Source organism: Callorhinus ursinus, unplaced genomic scaffold, assembly GCF_003265705.2.
Source record: "Callorhinus ursinus isolate GAN/ISIS: 27379988/994484 unplaced genomic scaffold, GSC_fseal_2.0 scaffold15, whole genome shotgun sequence".
Lineage (NCBI taxonomy): Eukaryota > Metazoa > Chordata > Mammalia > Carnivora > Otariidae > Callorhinus > Callorhinus ursinus.
In genome coordinates this window covers 37,248,652-37,269,822 of record NW_027397077.1, presented here as the reverse complement: position 1 = coordinate 37,269,822, position 21,171 = coordinate 37,248,652, and the positions used below count along the sequence as shown (strand labels likewise).

General features: G+C 38.0%; 1 protein-coding gene across 9 annotated transcripts in view; it reads right to left on the bottom strand.

Annotated features, from left to right (window-relative positions):
• Positions 1–21,171, bottom strand: part of GRM7 (glutamate metabotropic receptor 7) — a 914,710-nt gene that overhangs the window by 301,137 nt on the left and 592,402 nt on the right. For all 9 annotated transcript variants that reach the window (XR_012380942.1, XR_012380943.1, XR_012380944.1 and 6 more), the window contains exon 6: positions 4,348–4,548. Coding sequence is in view for 6 of the 9 variants with exons in the window: in XM_073901589.1 (XP_073757690.1) it covers positions 4,348–4,548 (201 nt within the window). In the remaining 3 variants the exon portion in view is untranslated. The remainder of the gene's footprint in view (positions 1–4,347; positions 4,549–21,171) is intronic.

The window sequence follows — 21,171 nt, the reverse complement described above, 5'->3', positions numbered from 1 at the left end:
AAATCAAAATCCTCCCTAAAACATGCAAAAAAAAGTCTCCATTCTGTCAGCAGGAATGATGCAGTAAGCCCTTCTTCTCAGACACTTAAATAGTAGTTAAGGGAGCAGGCTGTGGAGTTAGGAACCTAGGTACCAAGTATGTAGCATCATCACTATCCATGTGTCTTTGAACATTATAGTTCTTAATTTCTCTATGAATCACTTTTCTTATGTATACAAAAATAAGGAAAATAAGAGAATCTAAACAATTTGGTGTTTTGAATATTAAGCAAGCCAACACAAGTGAAGTACTTAGCACAGGTTCTGGCACACAGTAATCATGAGCTCTGTGTCCATCTCAGAAGCTCAGTAACTCTGGCTCATCAGTGGGAAAGACCATCTTGACCAAATGAGTCTACAGACATTACCTGGAAGAAGAGCCAGGGCAACGTCACCAAGGACATTTTCAAAATCAACTTTTTTGTTACTAGGGTAAGAATGGCCATGCACATCCACAGACCAGAATGCAAAGCCACAAACTGACCATAACACATATGATAAACAGCGCTGCTTGATAAATAATAAAGTTTATACGCATTTAGTTCTGGGGTATTTAATTATATATTTTAGGAGATTCTGTAGAATTGGGAAAAAAATATAATGAAAGATTATTTTTAGTTAAACTGTTTTTCTGATTTTATATATAATCATTTTTGTCTCCATCTTAACTAAGAAACTATTAGTTCCAAAATTGGATATGGTTCCCCTTCTTCCAGCTGCAAGGTAACTTCTGAATGACTAATGCAGTGTTTTGGGCTTAAATGGATTATTACTTATAAGAAGAGAAGATGATTTTTTTAAACCATAATGTAATAATCTAATTCAGGAAATTAACATTGACAGAATACTATTTGAAACATATGCAATTTAAAAAATTCTCACAATCAACAAAACTAAAAGGCAACCTATGGAATGGGAGAAGATATTTGCAAGTGACACATCCAATAAAGGATTAGTATCCAAAATATATAAAGAACTGATGAAACTCAAGACCCTAAAAATATTCCAATTAAAAAGTGTGCAGAAGACATGAACAGACATTTCTCCAAAGAAGACATACAGATGGCCAAAGAGACACATGAAAAGATACTCAACATCACTCGTCATCAAGGAAATGCAAATCAAAATTTCTCACACCTGTCAGGATGGCTAAAATAAAAAGCGCAAGAAACAATAAGTGTTGGTGAAGATGTAAAAACAAGGGAACCCTCCTGCACTGTTGGTAGGAATGCAAACTGGTGCAGCCACTGTGTAAAACAGTATGGAGTTTCCTCAAAAAATTAAAAATAGAACTACCCAATGACCCAGTAATCTCAATGTTGGGTATTTATCCCCAAAATACAAAAACACTAATTCAAAGAGATACATGCACCCCTATGTTTACAGCAGCATTATTTATTTTATTTTATTTATTTATTTGAGAGAGAGAGAGAGAGAGAGCATGAGGGGGTGAGGGGCAGAGGGAGAAGCAGATTCCCTGCCGAGCAGGGAGCCCGATGCAGGACTCAATCCTGGGATTCCGGGATTATGACCTGAGCCGAAGGCAAACACTTAACCAACTGAGCCACCAAGGCACCCAGAGCAGTATTAATTACAATAGCCAAATTATGGAAGTAGCCCACGTGTTCACTGATAGATGAATGGATAAAAAAGATGTGGTATGTATATACAATAGAATATTTTTCAGCCATAAAAAAGAATGAATTCTTGCCATTTGTGATGACATGGATGGATCTAGAAAGTATAAGGCTAAGTGAAATAAGTCAGTCAGAGAAAGAAATACCATACAATTTCACTCATGTGGAATTTAAGAAACAAAACAAATGAGCAAAGGAAGAAAAAAAAGAGACCCCAACCAAGAAACAGAACCAAGTGATGGTTACCAGAGGGGAAGTGATGCGGGAATGGGTTAAATTGGTGATGGGAATTAAAGAGTATACTTATCATGATGAAAAGAATAAAATAAAATGATAATTAAGAATGAGAATTAAATTTCTTCATTGTCTCATTAATGTTCTTTGGTATAGAATCAATCAGTGTTCCCATATTACATTAAAGTCTCCTTAGTTTCTTCCAGTCTGGAATAATTTCTCCTCTGTCTTTGTCATGACTTGGAAAGTTTTAAAGAGTATCAGTCAGTTATTCTGGAAAACATCCTTTAATTTGGATTTGTCTGATGCCTCCTTGTGATTAGACTGAGGTTACATATTTTTGGCAGTAAGACCTCAGAAGTGATGTTGTAACCTTCATAAGGTATCAAAGGTAATGTTAACCTTGATTATTTGGTTAAGGTGCTGTCTTCCAGGTTTCTCCACTCTCAAGCTATTCTTTTCCCCTTTGTAATTAATATTTCTTGATGGAAGGTACTTTGAGACCATGCAGATACCTTGTTTCTGATCATACTTTATCCCAATAATTTCAGTATCCACTAATGATTACTGCCTGGAACAATTATTAGAGGGGTCCCTGCAAAATGGTGATTTTGTACTGCCATCTATCATTACATTATACTTCTTCTTCTGCATTTATGCATTCAATTCAATTATTTATCAGTATGGACTCACTGATGTTTGTTTCATTCTGTAAGTTTAATTCATTACTGCCCTCAAATTGGCAAGTGTGGTCTCCTTCAACCTGGTTCCTGGGCTCTTTCAACACGACCCCATCAGGTTTTGAGCACTCTTACTTTCTGACACAACATGATGCTTCAAACTCATCTTGTATTTTTGCTGCCCTGGCCCTTGAATCTACAGTTATTCTAGAGAGGTTTTTTTTTTTTTTTTTTTTTCTGGAGAATGTATATATAAGTAAGATGTGGGTGCTAGGTGTCATCTTTTCTACCAGGGTGTCATTGCTCCTAGCCCTTTCAGTGGCCAGAATTAGGCAACACAGAAATGTATACATATATAACATATACACATCTATTTCTGTATCTATTTATCTGCATGCATATTAAAAGCTATGAGTTCTGGTGCACCTGGGTGGCTCAGTCAGTTGAGCAACTGACTTGGTTTCAGCTCAGGTCATGCTCTCAGGTTCCCGGGATGGAGTCCCACGTTGAGCTCCGTGCTTAGCGGGGAGTCTACTTGAGGATTCTCTCCCTCTGCCCCATCCTTCTCCCCACTGCCCCCCACCTTGCTCAAGCACTCTCTCTCTCTTCTCAAAATAAATAACTCTTGGGAAAAAAAAGGAAAGTTATGAGTTCGTGCAGGTATCTCCTGTCTAAACACAACACAAGATTCCTTCTAGTTTTCTCTCATTCTCATGAGTAACTTCTTTCTCTGACAGTAAGAAACCTGGCTCTCATTATCCACAATATACTTCATTATTCTCTGAGTCCTCTTACATACATAAATTATTTTCACAATTGTGAACCCACAAGTTTATTAGCTATTGTACAGTAATTGTGTACAATTATTTTTGTCTTTAGTCTTCTATAGCGTATAGTCAAATTGTCTCCTAAAACTACCTGTGCTCATTTTTTATTCCTCAAACCACTCAGCATGGTTACATCGATCATTTGTAATACAGTTAAATTTATTTATTACTGTCTATATTGAATTTTGTTTTATCCCTATGTGATGGTTAATTTTCTGCGTTGCCTTGGCTAGGGTTGCCAAGATAGCCAGTAAAATATTATTTCTGGGTGTGTCTGTGAGGGTGTACCTGAAAAAGAATAGTACTCTAATTGGTAAACTGAATAAAGCAGGTGGCCCTCCCCAAGGCTGGGGGGCATCATTCAGTCTCTGAAGGGCCTGAGTAGAGTGGAAAGGCAGAGGAAGGGCCAATTCACTGTCTCTACTTGAGCTGAGATAGGTGCCTTCTCCTGCCCTCAGATACTGGTACTCCCAGTTGTCGAGCTTTTGGACTCAGATCAGGACTTCCACCACAAGCCCTCCAATTCTTAGGGGTTTACACTTGGACTGAATTACAATACCAACTTCCCTGTTCTCCAGCTTGCAGACTGAAGGTAGTGGGACTTCCCTCTCTCCATAACTGTGTGAGCCAATTCCCGTAAATTAATCTCTTCTAAATATCCATATATATCCTATGGGTTCTATCACTATGGAAAACTCTGGCTAATGCAAGCCACATTCAGGTTTATTTTAACTGTTTAGTTTTTGATACCCGAAGTGTTCAAATGTTGTAAGAGTCAATATTACATGAAAGATGTTATCAGAGAAGTGGTATTTCTCCTTTATGCCTCCTACTCTCTTTGCCAATTTTTTCCACCCATCTCTAACTACCCCTTTTAGGTAAACAATTTCTAACAGGAATGTGCATAATCATAGATATTTGGAGACTCACCATTAAAATTAACGTTGCGGATATACTTCAGCAACTTCTTGCCCCCAGCTTGCTCCATCTCTGGACAGACGCCTCGGTAGTCAGCACAGAGATCTTTGTTCATATGATGGAGGGCATGAGCCATCGCATAGACTGCATCAATCACAAACTGAACTTTACCTTCCTGTTCATAGTTGGAATCTTTTCCAATTCTCTCCTGTCCTGCACATTAAAACAATAAACACGCACACACAAAGATTGGTGTTGAGTAAAACGTGTATATTTACATTTACTTTCATCTTATGCTTAAAGCAAACAATGTTTTGGCGAATACAATTGTGCAAACTACATATCCACACTTGGCTACCATATTAAGTGTTTGGTATTTGACTTGGTAGCACTAACCTTTTTCACGTATTAGACAAACTTTAGAAGCACACTCCAAAAGATCACAATGACAGCTTTTGTAATAAGCCAACATGCTGCTCAAATATAGCGATCTCATAGAATAAAGAGATTGTTGGGATTAGAGACTGAATTTCAATATTCAGATCTTCAAAGCTCACTCACTCTAGAGAGGTGATAGATCAAAAGGAAAACGGGAGAAAACAAACTGAATTCCACACCTGAATTTCAATATACTTCTATATATTTAATCTATCTCTTGTCTGGCTCAATGGTTGGTATTACTGGCAACTCAGGTGCTCAGGCTAGAAACTGTGTCATTTTTTATTCCCTCCTTTCTTACTGCCCATTCTCACATTTATCTAACGAGGAGCTAAGTTCTTTCAATTCTAGCTCTGTAACACTGAGTTGTAGCCACACTATCAATGCCCCATTATGCCCTTCTCATCTTCCATCAGGATGCAATGTTAGATGCCTTCCTTCATCTATTCATTCTTCCATATTCATCTTTCCAAATAACAGAGTTTATCACCTCACCCTCATGCTCAAAATTCTTCCGTCGTTCTTCATTGCCTACAAAATAAAATTCAAATTCCTTCCCCTGACAAATGAGGATGTTCATCACTTTGGCCCAATCTGCCTAATAATAATAATAACTAACATTAAGTGCCCTTCACTGTGTTAGAAACTTTGCGTACTTTATTTCATTCTTACTTTGTGAGTTAAATATTATTTATCCTCACTATACAGATAGGAAAGGTCAGCCTTAATAGAGATTAATTTACTTCCCAAGACCACTTACAAGTAGAGTGATTATGACAGCTCAGATTTGTCCAAACCCAAAGCCCACATTCTCCTTACTACATTGGCCCTACACAAACCTTTCCCTATAATTTTGTTATTGTTGTTGTTCCAGACAGATACAGAGCTTTTTTTTTTTTTCCTCTTAAAACACCATCAACTCTAATGTTAAGTTATATTTGCTCATGCTCTTGACTTTGCTGGAAACATCCTGCTTCCTGCTGTCACTCATCACAACTTAATTCTCTCTCCCTGGTGCAATGCAATGGTTGCCTACACTTAGTCCCTCAATCACATTTAAGGATTTTCATGAAAAATTTCAAATCTTTATTATAAAATTAATAGTAGCACTATATTTTAATGCTCTACCAGTTTCCCAGAATTTTTTCTTTTCTTTTTTTCCCCTTATATCCCCAACAGCAAACACAGCATTTAGTATTTAGTAGATTCTAAACAATACTTGTATTAAATTATGCATTCATTAAGCACATGTGCTTAATGAGATAACTAACTCTCTCTAGACCTCTTGATCCTTTATGAAGAGTAATTATCCACAGATTGCATTTCACTTTCACAGCAATATTTCCTGAATTGTTTTCTATGGCATATTTCTATAGTGAACAAGAGGAATTCTACAACCCCAAATCTTTCCCCTGCAAAATAAAAGGTTCCTGATAGACACTGCATTATATATTTTTAGATTTCTTTACTGACAGACTTTTCCAAAGCATTTAATGTGATGAGAAAAATTATAATCTATAAGAAGAAATTTCACAATTTCCCAAATTTGCTTGAATTTGTATTTTTCCTTTTCAGACTACACATTAGTATCTCATAGGGCAGACACTTCTGTGTATGTGTGTGTATAAATAACAAGTATTTATTATATAAATAACGTAAATATCAGCCAACCTCATGCTTACTGCCTGTCATTGGATCTAGGTCTTTTCAGCGTGTGTACAGGATTTTTGTTTTTTGAGTAAGATAAAATTCATTAAAAATTCATACTGCTACTTCCAATTGAAATTCAGGACTACAATTATTTTTATTAATCTCAGCACAATTACACTTCTACCTCCTTTCTTTTATGAGGAAAATCCTTGTTCTTAATGATACCATTAGGATGATTCATTTGCTTTATTCCATAATATAGATAGCATTCTTAAAATATCTTGTCTAACAGTCTAAGAAGTGTATGAATAGCCTTTTGAAAATTGTTTTTCAATTTTTTGGCTATTTTGGTGGTAGATTCTGAGATTAGGGATTGCTTTGTTAAAGGGTAAATTTATACGTATCCTTTCCTAAATATTGACACATTCTCCTCTAGAGTGAGACTGTACTAATTTGCTTTCCTACCAACAAAGGGTGAAAGCGTTCATTTCCCTAAGGACCTCAACAAAGTATACTGTGGAACCTGATTTTGTCAATCACATAGGTACGTGTGAAACACCTCTACAGTGTATTTTCATTTGCATTTTTCTTAGTATAGGGGAGGTTGAACATTTGAGCATATGATTGAGAGCCATTGTATTTATTTTTTTGTAAACTGTTCATAATGCAACCAATTTTTATAAAACCTTGGTCATTTCCTTGTCTATTTTTAAAAGCTATTTATTATAGAAATATTAACTCAGATTAAGTTGCAAATCTTATTCCCAGTTGGTCATTTTTCATTTTCTTTCTTTACATATTTTCCAAATAAAATTTTGTAGATATAAATTTTTTTCAGGTTTGGGCTTTTGTAAAATTTAAATTCAATTAATTAACATATAGTGTATTTTTAGTTTCAGAGGTAGAGTTCAGTGACTCATCAGTTTTATATAACACCCAGTTCTCATTATATCATGTGCTCTCCCCTTAATGCCTATCAGCCAGTTACCCCATCCCTCCACCCCCCTTCCCTCCAGCAACCCGCAGTTTGTTCCTATGATTAAGAGTCTCCTATGGCTTGTCTCCCTCTCTGATTTCGTCTTGTTTTATTTTTCCTGGGTTTGTTTCTTTTAGTAATCAGAATCATGCTGTATGTATTGTTCTTTGATGTGCTCGTTGGAGATGTTTTCAGCCTAGTACATTCCTTTTATCCATTATATATTCTACAGAATTAGTGTCACTGGGTTGCTTCATTCTGCTGTTATAATTATGCCCACTTTTGTGCACAAACTTGAGCATAGGGGCTGGAATTTGAGGTGGAGAGTGTCAGTTTGAGTCCTTGTCAATAAGTGAAAGTGTGTTGCCTTGGCATTGAGCACGTGGCAGGAAGTGCATGCTGACTTGGGCAGGAGGGCAGCTAGACTGTGGATTTGGGACCCATAGGCCAATGGCATTTCATGTGATGGGGATGTGGCTGGTTTTGCTCCCAGTCATGAATTCCTTTAACTTTTTTTTTTTCTGGGAATCTCTATCCTTCTATTCTGAATGAAAGCCTTGCCTGATAGAATATTCTTGGCTGCAGATTTTTTCCTTTTAGCACTTTGAATATATTATGCCACCTCCTTCCAACCTGCAAAGTTTCTGCTGAAAAATCCACTGATCAACTTATGGGGTTTCCCTTGTATGTAACTGCTTTCTTTTCTCTTGCTGCTTTTAAAATTCTCTCTTTAGTATTACCTTATTTACATCGTGTCTTGGTGCTCTTTGGGTTGGTTTTGTTGGGGGCTCTCTGTGATTCCTAGATCTGGATTTCTCTTCTTTCCCCAGATTCAGGAAGTTTTCAGCTATTATTTCTTCAAATAAATCTTCTGCCCCCTTTTGTCTCTCTTCTCCTTCTGGGATCACTATCATGCAACTAATATACTTGACAGTGTTGCTGAGTTCCTGGGTTGAGTCTCATTTTGCATTTTTTTTTCCCTCTCATCTGCTCAGCTTGATTACTTTCCATTACTCTGTCCTCCAGGTTGCTGATCCATTCTTCTACTTCCTCTTGTTTTCTACTTACTCCAGGTGGTCTATTTTTAAGTTCATTTACTGAGTTCATTATCTCTAATTGGTTCTTTTTTTAGGTCTCCTATCTCTTTGTGGAAGGTCTCATGGAGGTCCTGCACTCCTTTCTCAATTCTAGAGAGTATCTTTATGAGCATTACTTTAAATTAGCTATCAGACATATTACTTATCTCCATTTTGTTTAGGTCTCTTGCTATGATTTTGTTCTGCTCTTTCATTTGGGACATATTCCTCTTTCTCCTCATTTTGTCTATTGCTGTGTCTGTTTCTATGCATTAGGAAAGTCAGCTATGTCTCCTGCACTTGAAAGTAGTGGCTTTATGGAGAAGAGGTCCTGTAGTGCCCCACAGTGTAAGGTCTCCTTTGCACCAGAAAATGGTGCTTCTGGGGTGTCTCCTATGTGTGTTGTTACAGGAGTTTCTTACTGTTGTGGAGAGCTGTGTTTGCCTTCAGTCCAACCTCTGATGGCTCTCCCTCTCTGTTGTGGGCAGACTCTGGTGCCTGTGGTGTTAGTGGGCCAGTCCGGGGCTGCCTTGAGCTTGAGTTGAGTCAGACCAGGTGTTTGCCAGAGATGAAGTAGCACCAAACTACAGGGCACTTTCCCTGTGTTGTCCCCTGAGAAGCTTTTATTGGTGGGTGGGGCCTGCAGTCAGACCAGCTGCCTGCCCCAAGCCCACTGCTGGGGTCGCAGTCAGACTGGTGTGTGGTTATCTTCCCCTCTCCTCTCCCTAGAGCAGGACTCACTTTGGAGTGGTGTTGGCCCTGTCTGGGCTGCTTGCACACTGCCAGGCTTATGGCACTGCTTTGATGGGATCTTTCCAAGAGCATATCGGAGGAGGTGGATTTTGCTGTGGCCTCTTGTCTACATCTGGCCGTGGAGTCGGTCCTACTAGTCTTTGGGTCACTTTCTGGGTTATTTATGCCGATGTGGATATTCTCCAGGTGGCCACACTGCACGAGGTGAGCCCAGGGTACTCCTAATTTGCCATCTTCCTAGTAGCCTGTCAATATAAAATTTTTTCTAAACAAATTATCTTTTTCTTTTTTTTAACTTCTAGATTATGAATTCCCACTCTCAGAGTAAAGAAGACTCCACCCATGTCTTCTTCTAGTGGTTTTATAATTTTGTTTCTAAAAGTTGGATATTTGAGGGCTCCTGGATGGCTCAGTTGGTTAAGCATCTGCCTTTGGCTCAGGTCATGATCCCAGGGTCCTGGGACTGAGTCCCAAATTGGGCTCTCTGCTCAGCAGGGTGTCTGCTTCTCCCTCTGCCTCTGCCCCTCCCCGCTGCTCATGCTGTCTCACTCTCCCGCTCTCAAAAATAAATAAATAAATAAAATCTTTAAAAAAAGTTAGATATTTGAGTGGTGCCTGGTGGCTCAGTTGGTTAAGGGTCTGACTCTTGATTTGGGCTCATGTCATGATATCAGGGTTATGAGATCAAGCCCCATGTTGGGCTCTGCTCTGAGTGTGGAGCCTGCTTAAGATTCTGTCTCTCTTTCTCTCTGCCTCTCCTCATGTACTTGTACTCTCATGCTCATGCACATGCTCTCTCTTTCTCCTTCTCTTAAAAAAAAAAAAAGATTTAATCCATTTAAAATATATTCTGGTGTACAGTGAGGAATAAATCAAAATTTTATCTTTTTCCATATAGCTATTCACTTGTAACATACAACAGCTTATCTTCTGTCACAGATTTGAGGTGGCGTCTTCATTCTATACTAAATTTCTGTATGTAATTAGGTCTATTTCTGGATTTTAAAAATCTATTTCATTGTTTGGTTTGTCTATTCATGCACCAATACGAGGGTTCAATTATAAAGGATAACATTTTAATAACTGGTAGACTTAGACATTTTTACACATAATTATTCTTTTTTCTTCACATTTTCCTGGTTATTATTATTTACTGAAATGAACTTTATTAATCACTTATATAGCTTGAGGAAAAAAAACTTGATGGTACATTTATTGGGTTTATGCTGTATTTATAAATAAACTGGAACAGAAATCTTTATGAAGGTGAGTCTCCCTACCTTTTTCTCTCCTCTTGGTCAAGTCTACTTTGTTTCCTTCAGTGTTTGCCTATTTCTCAAAATAAGGTTTTGAGTGTTCTTGAAAAGTTAGCCTAGGTATTCCATATATTTTTCCTATTTTAAATACAGTTTTCTTTGCTATGAATTTCTTATTGGTTGTATATATAAAAGCTATTCTTTGTTTTGTTGTGGTTTTATTACTTTTCAACTTTCTATCATGAAAAATTTTAAATGTAGTACAAGGTGGAAAGAACTTTACAGTGAACCCACCAACTAGATTCTTATATTAATATTTTACAATACTTACTTTACAAGGTAATTCATTTTCTCAGATTAACTTTATAATCTGCTACTTTAGAAATTTGTTATTTTTTATAGTACTTAAAAAAGGCAATTGTGAAGGCATTATGACCCCTATAAAATATGTACTATGGAACAGGTTCAGACTAATAATTCAGGAGATCAGTTTCTATGCTGCATTCATAAGGTAGTTATCCCAGAAAGAATATCTTAAAAAAAATAGCAATATTTTAAATAATATTATTTGGGGAACACTGTAGGCTTTATGTCTTTCTTGGAGAGTCACAAGGTATATTAGCTTATTAAAGGCTCTAAGAAGATTTAAGACATAAGTTTGTCTTTGGGCCTACCAGGACTTGAAAAATGTATAACAAGAGTATCAGAAGTGGAAAGTTCATTAAAAAAAAAAAAAGTTTAACTTTATTTCCCCTTGTGTCAGAGACACAACTACTTGCCAACGTTCTCCCCTCCTTCTTTAATTGAAATCTGTTCTCTTCAGATACTGACACCACTAATGTGTGTGTGTGTGTGCGCGCGTGTGTGTTGGGGGGGATGGAGGGAAGGAGGGAGACAGGGAGAAAGAGAAGGAGAGGGAGGAAAAAAGGGAGAGAGAGAGAAAGAAACACATGTGTTCTGAACCTTCTTTGAGCCCTACTGAGTCAGTTCTGATTTGCCTAACCAACCTAATTTCTTCTGCAAGGGCTGATTTAGAACAATCATGGGAAGCAATTCTAGCCAGTGAGATATAAGAGGAGTTTGGTGGGGTACTCCTGAGAAAGTTTATTTGTTCTTAGAAAGAGATGTACTCAATTTTATCAAAAGCAAGCCACAACACATACCCTGCAATTACTCTGGTCATTTTGTGATCCTAAGAAAATTACACAGCAAACAAATGACAGCATAAAAATGTGGTAGGTATATGAAAATATAAATGAGTTTTGAGTTAGCCAAGGCTGAAATCACTCTAGGTTTTCTCCATGTGACATATTAAATGGTTTGTCCACTTAACTGAAGCTTAATACTCAATATTTTCCATGTTCCTATGAATGCTACACTTATTCATATAGCAATTTATAATATCCTAGCATTAGGTTCCTCCCCCAAAAAATGCCACGAAATGCAGTTTTAATAAATACTTTTAACATAGACTGAAGTAGGGGGAAATAAGAACATCTTTTTTTAAGATTTATTTATTTATTTATTTATCTTAAAGGGAGAAAGAGAGCACCCCCATGAGTGCAGGGAGGGGCAGAGGGAGAGAATCTTTAAGCAGACCCCCCACCAAACACGGAGCCCAACTTGGGGCTAGATCCCACAACCCACAAGATCACGACCTGAGCAGACCAAGAGTCAGACGTTCAACCAACTAGGCCACCTAGGTGTCCCGAAAATAACATTTTCAATTAATTGTTAGTTAACAGCTCACTCTTTCCATCTTTCTGATTAGCTAAGATGTTGTCATATTCTTTTCTTGGATGACATTCGTCCTTTTCAACGTTTCTCAGGAAAGGGTCTCAGGTTTAAATAAGTAAGGAAAACACTGAAGCACTATCTTTTATTTCTCCAGCATGTAAAGAAGCTTATCTTTTAAAGTCTTGTGATTTTCTGGAAATGGATAAATTCCTAAAACAAAATCTTCCAAAATGGAATTAGAAAGAAATAGAAAATCTGAGCAGAGTAATTACCAGTAATGAAATTAAATCAGTAATTAAAAATCTACCAAAAAATAAAAGTCCAGGACTAGTTGGATTCATAGGTGAATTCTACCAAAGATTTAAAGAAAAGTTAATACCAAAATTAATAACTTTTCTCAAACTATTCCAAAAAATTAAAGAGAAAGGAAAGATTTCAAATACATTCCGGAGGACAGCTTATCCTGATGATAAAACCAGACAAAGAGACCACAAAATAAATAAATAAAACTACAGGTCAATATTTTTGATGAATATTGGTATAAAAATCCTTGACAGATTATTAGCGAACTACATTCAACAATACATTAAAAGGATCATTCACCATAATTAAGTAGGATTAATTTTGGGGATGCAAAGATGATTCAATATTCACAAATCAAACAATGTGACACACCTCATCACAAAATGAAGGATAAAAATGATCATCTCATTAGATGCAGAAAAAGCATTTGACAAAATCCAGCATCTGTTTATATTAAAAACTCTCCACAAAGTAGTTTTAGAGGGAACATGACTCAGTGTAATAAAGGCCATATACGAAAAACACAGAGCTAACATTATACTCAATGGTGAAAAACAGCTTTTCTTCTACTATCAGAAACAAAACAAGGATATCCCCTCTCACCACTTTTATTCAATATCGTATTAGAAGTCCTTTCCATAAAAATCAGAGAAGAAAAATAAAAAGTGTACATATGGGTAAAGAGGATGTTAAAATGTCATTATTTGCAGATGACATATTATATATAGAAAACCTTAAAGACTCCATCGAAAATGAATGTAATAAATGAAGTAAAGGTGCAGGATACAAAATTAACACTGAGAAATCAGTAGCATTTCTATCTACTGATAATGAAGTAGTAGAGAGAGAAATCAATAATTCCATTTACAATTTCACCAATGAGAATAAAGTGCTTAGTAATAAACTTAACCAAGTAGGTAAAAGACCTGTACTCTGAAAACACTGATGAAAGAAATTGAAGATGACACAAATGGAAAAATATTCCATACTCATGAATTGGATGAATATTGTTATAATGTCCTTATTACCCAAGGCAATCTACAGATTTAATGCAATCCCTATCAAAATACCAACAGAATTTTTCACAAAAGTATAAGTAGTAATACTAAAATTTGTATGGAACCACAAAAGACCTCTAGTAGCCAAAACAATCTTGAGAAAGAACAAAGCTGAAGGTATCAAAATCTCAGATTTCAAGATATACTACAAAGCTGTAGCAATCAGAACAGTATGGCACTGACACAAAAATAGGCACATAGATCAACAGAACACAATAGAGAGCCCAGAAATAAATGCACACTTATAGAGTCAATAACCGATGATGAGAGACAAGAATATACAATGGGGAAAAGACAATCTCTTCAAAACACACTGCTGGGAAAACTGGACAGCTACATGCAAAAGAATGAAATTGGACCACTTTCCTATACTATATACAAAAAAGAACTCAAAATGCATTAAACAGCTAAATATGAGACCTAAAATCATAAATATCCTAAAAGGAAACACAAGCAATAATTTCTCTGACAACAGCCATAGCAACATCTTTCTAGATTGATCTCCTGAGGCAAGGGAAACAAAAGCAAAAATAAACTATTGGGACTACATGAAAACAAAAAGTATTTGCACAGCAAAGGAAATCATCAACAAAACAAAAAGACAACCTATTGAATGGGAAAAGATATTTCTAAGTGATGGATGACTTATTAGTGATATATCCAAATATATATATATACATATATATATATCAGGTTAATATCCAAAATATATAAAGGATGTGTACAATAATACCAACAAAACAATTTGATTTAAAAAAATGGGCAAAGAACCCAAATAGACATTTTCCCAAAGACGACATACAGATGGCTGACACATGAAAAGATATTTGACATCTCTAATTAACAGGAAGTGCAAATCAAAACCACAATGAGATAGCATCTTACACCTGTCAGAGTGGCTAAAATAAAAAAGACAAGAAATAACAAGTGTTGGTGAGGATGTGAAGAAAAAAGGAATCCTGGTGCACTGTTGGTCAGAATGGTAAAGGGTGGAGCCACTGTGAAAAACAGTATGGAAGCTGCTCAAAAAATTAACAATAGAAATACCATATGATCCAATAATTCTACGACTGGGTATTTACCACCCCCCAAAACTGAAGACAGTAATTTGAAAAGATACATGCACCCCTAGGTTTCCTGCAGCATTATTTACAATAGCCAAATTATAGAAGCAACTGAAGTCTCCATCAGCAGATGAATGGATAAGGAAGTGTGGTATGTAAACACACACACACACACACACACACACACACACACTACACAGCCATAGGATGGATGAGGAAACAGAAAAGGATGAGATTGTGCCATTTGTGACAACATGAAAGAACCTAGAGGATAAGTCAGACTGAGAAAGAAAAATACCATAATGATTTCACTCATATGTGGATTCTAAAAAAGAATAAACAAACAAAAAGCAGAATCAAACCTATAAATACAGAGAACAAACTGGTGATTGCCAGAGAGCAGGGCAGTGGGAGGTACAGGCTTCCAGTTAGGGAATGAATCAGTCACGGGAATAAAAGGGTGCAGCATAGGGAATCCGGTCCATGATACCTTAACAGTGATGTATTGTGACATGGTAGCTGCACTCGTGGTGAACACAGCATAACATGTAAACTTGTGGAGTCACTAGGTTGTGCAACTGAAACTAATGTAACATTGTGTGTCAACTCTATTAAAAAATGTTTAAATGAAAACAGGCTACTGATATTCTGCTCCATTTGTATTTTTCCCCAAGAGTCCAGTATTTACCTTCAAAATGTACACCTCTTAACCTTCCATTGAGTAAATTCTCACTGCACTACACAAAAATAATCCATAAACTCTTCCACTATCAGAATTTCTAGTGTTCATTCTGCTGGTGAAGTCTTCTCTTTGAAAGACCTGCTTAACTTACCAATTTTAGCATCCTTCTTTCTCAGAATGTATGCCTTAGTTAATACGCATAAGCAAATTATTCGAAGGAAAAAGCAATTTTAGAAAAGAAATTGTATATTTGGAATTATTAATATAAACAATCCCATTTCAATGCGGAACCCAAAAGAAAGAGGGTGGGGGTGGGGGGAAGACAGGACACAGAAGATGTTTGCTAATGCAGCCTGAAGAACTTACCAGAATGGCTCAGCAGCTTTGAACAACTGGCCTAACACTTACCATATGTCTCTAAGAGTGAAGAAAACTGTAATTTTTATTTTGATGTCACATATCGATTGAAATTATTTGCTTTGGAAAGACCTCTCTCAAGTAATGCATGCTTATGCTGACCATGCTTTGAAAGCATGCATTACACAGATTTATTTTATTGAATATAGAGGCTCAACTTAAGTATATCTTGAGGCCGAAGTCTTGAGTAGCACACTACATAATTAATTATAATACTAATGCTTGGATTTACTGCAAATGACAAATACCCTAATCAACTGGAAAAGAGTATCACAGGAGCTCTCGAAACAGAGTCAGGGCAGATTTTGTTTGTAACGAAGCTGCAAGATTCTGGGTAAAGGGGATGCAGAGATGGCAGGGTGGGTACCCTGGAGTGCTAGAAAATGTTACAGGTTCTGAAAAATGCTACGGTTCCCCAGCAAGCCCTAGTAAGATGATTCCGTAGTCCCTTCCATAATGGAAAATTAAATAAATAACGACTTACTGGATATTTTTCCCTTTATGGGTATACATTTCTCCTTACATGATGAATGTTAATGGCAAAATACGATTCTGCGTTTGAGGAAATTTACTTTGCCGCCATCTCCTTGAGTGACCACATTTATAGAAGCTCAGCAGTAAAACACGTAGCCTACAGACATATTAGTAGAAGGAAAGTCAGAAGGTTTGGATTCTGAAGGCCAAAAGCCTTCAGCGTGATTGTGCTTCTATTTGTAAGCGAGGCTGAATGACAACAGAACGGGAAAAGCAACTCCTGATAGGAATGGTGGGGTTCACAGTCAGGCCTATGGGCATTGTGCAGCTATTGTATGCTTTCTATGCACCAGCCTCTGGGCTGAGCATTTCCATGGCTTAATTTTTACCTCTCACAACACTTTCTTCAGTAGGTACTATTATCTTTTCCATTTACCATCCACTTCCTGCCTCTCTGTTACTTCACTATATACTACAATTAGCTCTTCATTTCTTTTCATTTTTAACTTTGGATCCACAAAGAATCTCCAAGTTTATGCTAGCCATGACTTTTATATCCTCTAGTCCCCACTGGGGGACTTCTATAGCATTTCGCTATAGAAGTTTCCTGCAAGGAGGAAAACAGGTGATTCTGATAACACCATTGTATCCTTCCCTGATCTCTCCTGAGTGGAAGAAGTTAGCGTCCAGAGAAATGGCCAAAATGCTGGCAAAGGAACAAAGAAAACAAAGGAGAAATGGCAGATGACTTACCAACTGATTCCTTAGATGACCAAACTTTGATTACAAATGAACCATTAACATCCTAATGTTCTGCAGTGGATACACATGGAGTACTTTGTTGTAGATTCATAAAGAGTTCCAGCAAGGGAAATACACAATGTCTAGCCACAAACCCTCCTTTCTAATCATTTTTCCATGCAGGATTCTTCCTGGGGGGCTACTTAATTGTCAATTAAAACTGAGTTTTCTTTGGCAATTCCATTTCCAATTTCCAGCTAAGGGCAAATAAAGATACATGCAGTGAATAAACGTGTGTGTGCGCGCGGGGGTGGGGGGGTGGGGGGTGGGGACAGTTTTCATACAGTGCACTGGGGCACAGGAATAAAAGGGAGGGGTGTTTCAGTCCCAATGTTTAACACACCCCAAATGTGTAGGTGGTGTTCTCAGAGACTCAACCAAGGACTTTCTTCACTGCCAAGAACAGCCTGTTGTAGGTAATGCGAGCCAATTCAGCAAAGGTAACAACACTGTTTCTAAAACTCCCGCCAGGAAACTTGCGATACCAAACAAGAAAAAGATGTAGTTTCTTAAAGATGAGCATGGATCCAGTTTCAATTTCTCACTTAGCCTTCTTCTCTGATTTCTTAAGCTGAATTTCTGTTTATATACTTTTCATTGTTTCTTCATGCAAACTGTAAAAGCTTTGGTGAAGTTTCCTTTCCAGGATGGACTTAAAGATTAAGAAAATATATGCTCTAGGTAGCTATCTTCTTAACCCCTTTTTCAGCTATAGCTGCTGCAGTAATGGGCTTCCGCCTCTGAAATTCTGTATATGTCATTCCAGGAATCGTACTCAGGTTGAACCTTCAGACTATTAGTTAATCAATTAAAAACGCATTTAGATACCAGATGAAATAATGGGTCTCTGCAATCATCATCGATAGCTGCTAAAACCATGAACTGAAAGAAGAGCACCATGGAGGTAGGGGCATGTGAAGGGGTAGAGGAAGGAAAGGAGAAAGAGGAAGAAATAGAGGACAAAGAACAAAAGGAAGAATGTTGGCAGGGAGGCAGGTTGGTTGCGTTAAAGTGGTACCCACTATGTGCCACATGCCCTACTAGACAAGAGACATATATATAAATACAGAACCCTTTCCTGCTGGCACTCTTCATAGCCCCAGTCAAATGCTCCTGCTGAAATGCAGAGCTTCCCTCATCTCAGGTCTTACAGAATGATTCTGCCTCCCAGGTGTTTGCTCAGGAGCACACACACTGCAGATGCTAAGGCGCATGGGTGGCCTGACTCCCCCAGTCCAACGTCACTTCCTGGAAGCACAGTGGCTATGTTGCCGAGATGGAACGGTTCCATCTCAATAACACCTTGACCCTTCACCTTGTGGACACAGAGAAAAGTCCTAAGGGAATTTGTCCCACTGCAGGGTTTGAGAGGACTTCTCAAAATCATCAATCCATCGAAAGCTTATATAAAAAGAAAAAGCTCTTGTTTAACTGCCTGTGTGCTCCATATCCAGTACTAAGTGACTCTAAATAAAATGGACAAATACGCCTACATATACGCACAACTCCGCAGAGAGGCAAATCTGGGGACTTAAATGTTGCTATATGCCCAGAACCCAAAACAGGGCCTGGCATAGAGCGGATATCCACTACATGTGTGTTGAATAAAGGATGAAACAATGAATGAGTATCTTGGAAAGGGAAATAAAATAAGGAGCCGGTACCTTCTGTAAAAGAGTAGGAAAGGAAGGCAGTGATCCTTCACTCAGGGTAGCTGACGATGGATAGAGAGTTTAATTCCTTACAAGAGGATTGCAGATGAAAAGGGAGAGAAAGTAGCAGCACAACAAACCCTGATATTTGGGATCTTTTTTTTTTTTTAAGCTGAGTTTTTTATGTGGCCTAAGACTTTACTTATTGCTTTCACTGGTTTTGATTATTTAAGTTGATAAAGATACTGTTAGCCTTTTTTTTTAAGTCAAGACCAATTTTACACTAAACAAACAGCATATGTGTTTACACATACTTCTTCACACAAAATTTTAACCTTTTAGTTATTATAACTCAAAAATAAGACCAGTTTCTTCATATTGAGCCTTAACAATATCCCTAACTGATGAGAAATAAAGTTAATAGGATTCTCAACTCAGAAATTCTGAAGACACTGCACTTTTTAGCAATGCCACCTGTGTTGAGAAAAAATGAAACAATGACTCTGACAAAGAAAATATGTCTTAACCATAGCTAACCAGAAGGTTGGAACAGACAGTTTGCCAGTCCAGACACACTGGATAATTCACCCGAGGAGCAACTAGCCACGCCCATGCTACTTAGGGAAGGAAAGTCAGTCAGTGGTAATGGAGTGGAACTCTTCACAGAGCAGTACCAAGGAGGTTCTTGATGCAAAGTATCCAAATCCACGCTTTATTTTTTTTTGAACAATTGTATTCATTTGTGTGTGTATGTGCGCGCGCGCGTGCGTGAGACACAGACAGAGAGACAGAAAGAGATAGAACACAAGCAGGGGGAGCAGCAGGCAGAGGGAGAAGCAGGGTCCCCGCTTTAGCAAGGAGCCCGATGTGAGACTTGATCCCAGGACCCTGGGATCATGACCTGAGCCAAAGGCATATGCTTGACTGACTGAGCCGGCCAGGCATCCCTCCATGCTTAGTTTAAAACACTCATGTTGCCAGTATGACTTAATTGGGGCAAAATCAAAACACCAACATTTTGAAACCAGTACGTGATGACATTCCCATCTCTCCTATAACCAGCCCAACAACTACACAAGAGTTAGGAGCATGGATGCTGGCATCAGACAAACCTGGGTTGAAATTCTGCCTCTCTATGTATTATAGTTGTGATTAAAGTGAAGTTACATAACCTCTCTAAGCTTGTTTCTTAGTCTATAAAAAGGTAGTCATTATGAAAGAGAAACTGGTTACATTCTCCATGTGGCTAGGTAATGTGAGAAATCCTGTATCACTCCCAAGACCTCCAAGCTTACAGCCAGAAATAAGCTACCAAAATAGAGATCATGATTTACCTTAACCCTATTGGGATTCTTGGTTCCAAAGTTCACCTGAATCTTCATAGGCTCAGATGATCACCCTCCCCCAGAACATTTTCAGAACTAAATTCTTCGTGCGCCTTTCTAAGCTTTACTGGGCACTCTCCATAGGACAAGTCTCTCTGATAGCTTTACTTGCCCTTGAACCTTTACTCACTCCCATATGCTGTCTTGTCTCTTGTTCAATGACCAGCTCCTTCTATCTTCACATCTTTGACTCTGCTCTCTGGATTTTTTAATCCATATTGGTCACTCCTCTGTGTAGTCTTATCCCAGTTTTCAAATACTTTTCCTTAACTAAAACCTGGCCATTTCCTTAAAAAAAACACTGCTTCCTCCATGGCTCTATTAAGTAGAGATCATCATCTTCCCCTTGCACAACCCGTGTATCCCACTGCCTTCCTTGCTCCCCAATACCACTTGAAGCCTCTAACTTATTTCTCCTTTTGTAAAAAAACTCCTGCTCCCTTGAGTCTTACCCCCTATAGGTCCTGACTCACTTGTCAAGAACTGTGAAGAGTATGAGATTTTCCGACGCCTGCAAACCTACAAGTTACATAAATGTTGGCAGGAGACAGGAGACTCATGGGTCAGTGAAAAGGGGCTTTATTATTCACAGCAACAGTATGGAGTATCAGCATTTGCTGGCTCTGGTTCTCTGACCCCAAATTCATACACACACAGGGTGACAGAAAGAGGGCCACGTGACAAAGTGCGCTGTGCTACAGGAAAGGAGCCTGGTCTTTTATACCACATCATAAACATGACTGACCTTTGTCAGAAGAGAGTCGCTACTTCTACCTTCCAAGATGGTTTGCTATATAAACATCCTTGAAAAGGCAGTCTGGAAGGAAGGCACTTAGTGTCCCTGCCTTCACAAAGTGCAGAAATAGGAGAGACCCACGGAGAATCTCTTTCTGACAGCATTCACTCCCCTCATCATACCATCAGTCTCTGGGTTTGAGACCCGTATTTCCTTTCTCCTCACCCTCACTCTTTCCTGGGCAGTCATATTCATTCAAATGACATTACCGATCATCTACTGACAAATCTATTGCTGTGTACCTCTAGCACAGACTTCTGAGTTCTACACCTACGCACTGAATTGCCTTCCTAACCCTTCCAATTGGATGCATTATTG